The sequence below is a fragment of the Meleagris gallopavo genome, unplaced genomic scaffold, assembly GCF_000146605.3.
Source record: "Meleagris gallopavo isolate NT-WF06-2002-E0010 breed Aviagen turkey brand Nicholas breeding stock unplaced genomic scaffold, Turkey_5.1 ChrUn_random_7180001949700, whole genome shotgun sequence".
NCBI classification, from domain to species: domain Eukaryota; kingdom Metazoa; phylum Chordata; class Aves; order Galliformes; family Phasianidae; genus Meleagris; species Meleagris gallopavo.
Window position 1 is genome coordinate 1 of NW_011211119.1, and position 1,365 is coordinate 1,365.

General features: G+C 63.7%; 1 protein-coding gene across 1 annotated transcript; it reads right to left on the reverse strand.

Moving 5' to 3' along the window:
* Nucleotides 1-199: 199 nt before the first annotated feature.
* LOC104916862 (transcription factor E3-like) lies at nt 200-1,365 on the reverse strand. The gene is made up of 4 exons (XM_010727897.2): nt 1,349-1,365; nt 795-994; nt 548-643; nt 200-403 (listed from the first exon to the last, which is right to left on the reverse strand). The coding sequence occupies exons 2-4, from the start codon at nt 831-833 to the stop codon at nt 215-217; spliced, it is 324 nt and encodes a 107-aa protein (XP_010726199.2). The 5' UTR covers nt 834-994; nt 1,349-1,365; the 3' UTR covers nt 200-214.

Genomic DNA, 1,365 nt, shown 5'->3' on the forward strand with positions numbered 1-1,365 from the left:
GAAACCCCCCCATCCCACAACCCAAAGAAATCCTTCATCCCACCAGACCCTCCCAAACACTACAGGACGCCCCACATCCTCACACACACACCACAGCACCTCCACCTGCACTCCTCCCAACCCCAAAAGGACCCCTCCCACCCCCAAACCTCTTCCAGCCCCCCACAGCGACCCTCCTCCATTCCCCCAGACCCCTCTGTGGGACCACCCACACTCACCCCTTTAGGACACCCCCTCGCCCCGAGCCCCTTCCTACCCCCCAGAACACCCCACGCTCCCCCTCCTTAAGACCCTCCCCAATACCAGAGAGCTCAGCCTTGACGCAGGGCAGCTCGGCAGGACAGGAGCTGCTGCCCGCCGTGGGGGGGCTGAAGACCTCCAGGAGGGGCGCGGGGGCGGGCATCTGTCAGGGGGCGTGGTCAGCGAGCCGCACTGGCCACGCCCACACTTCAAGCCACGCCCACACGCGCAGGTGTGAATGGGGAAGGGGGCGTGGCTTGCAACAGCCCCCACCCCCCGCAGCCTTAAAGGGGCAGCGCCGCCATACCGTGCTGGGCAGCGCGGCGCTGTCGGTGGGACCGAAGCTGAGCAGCTCATCGTAGCTGGACTCCAGGCTGATGATCTCATCGATGACGTCATCAATCTGTTGGGGGGGAAGCAGGAACAAGCGATTCCTCACATTCCCAAAATGCTCCAAAAACAATCAGAACCCCTAAAACTTGGAGCACGATCTCTTGGTTCACTTTCCTCCCCCGCCGCTCCCTCCCCCCACAGCACCATAAAACGGCACCCACCTCCTTTTCGGAGCCCGCCCCGATGTGCAGCAGTGCCATGGGGCTATGGGGGGGCGCAGCGGCGGCAGGGGGGGCTGTGGGGGGGGTGCGGGTGGGCTGGGTGAGCTGCGGCCGCGGGCTGAGCTCAGGTATTGCCGCAGCTGCTGCCGCTGCGCTGCACGGATGTGGTAACGCGTGGGATTCTCCAGGTGGGTCTGAACCTGTGGGGTGGGGGGGAGAAAAACATCTCTGGAGTCCCCCAAAGACCTGCAGCCCCCCCTTCTCCAATCCCTCCCATCCCAAAATACGTATGGATCCTTGCCAACACCCCCCCTACTCCCCGCACCACTCCCCCAGTCCAACCCAAATACACCGGGAATCCTGTCCTCCAAACACAACCCCGCCTTTCTCCACCCCACAACGCCCCAAAATCTCCCCAAGACCCCCAACTCCCTCATCCCACAATGCTCCAAGACACCCCTCGTATCTCCCAGCTCCTCCAGATCCCATAATGCTTCCCCCCCCACACACACCTCCCCAATCTCCCCCCCCGACCCACGGTGCTCCCTCCTCACCTTCAGCACCTCAGGGG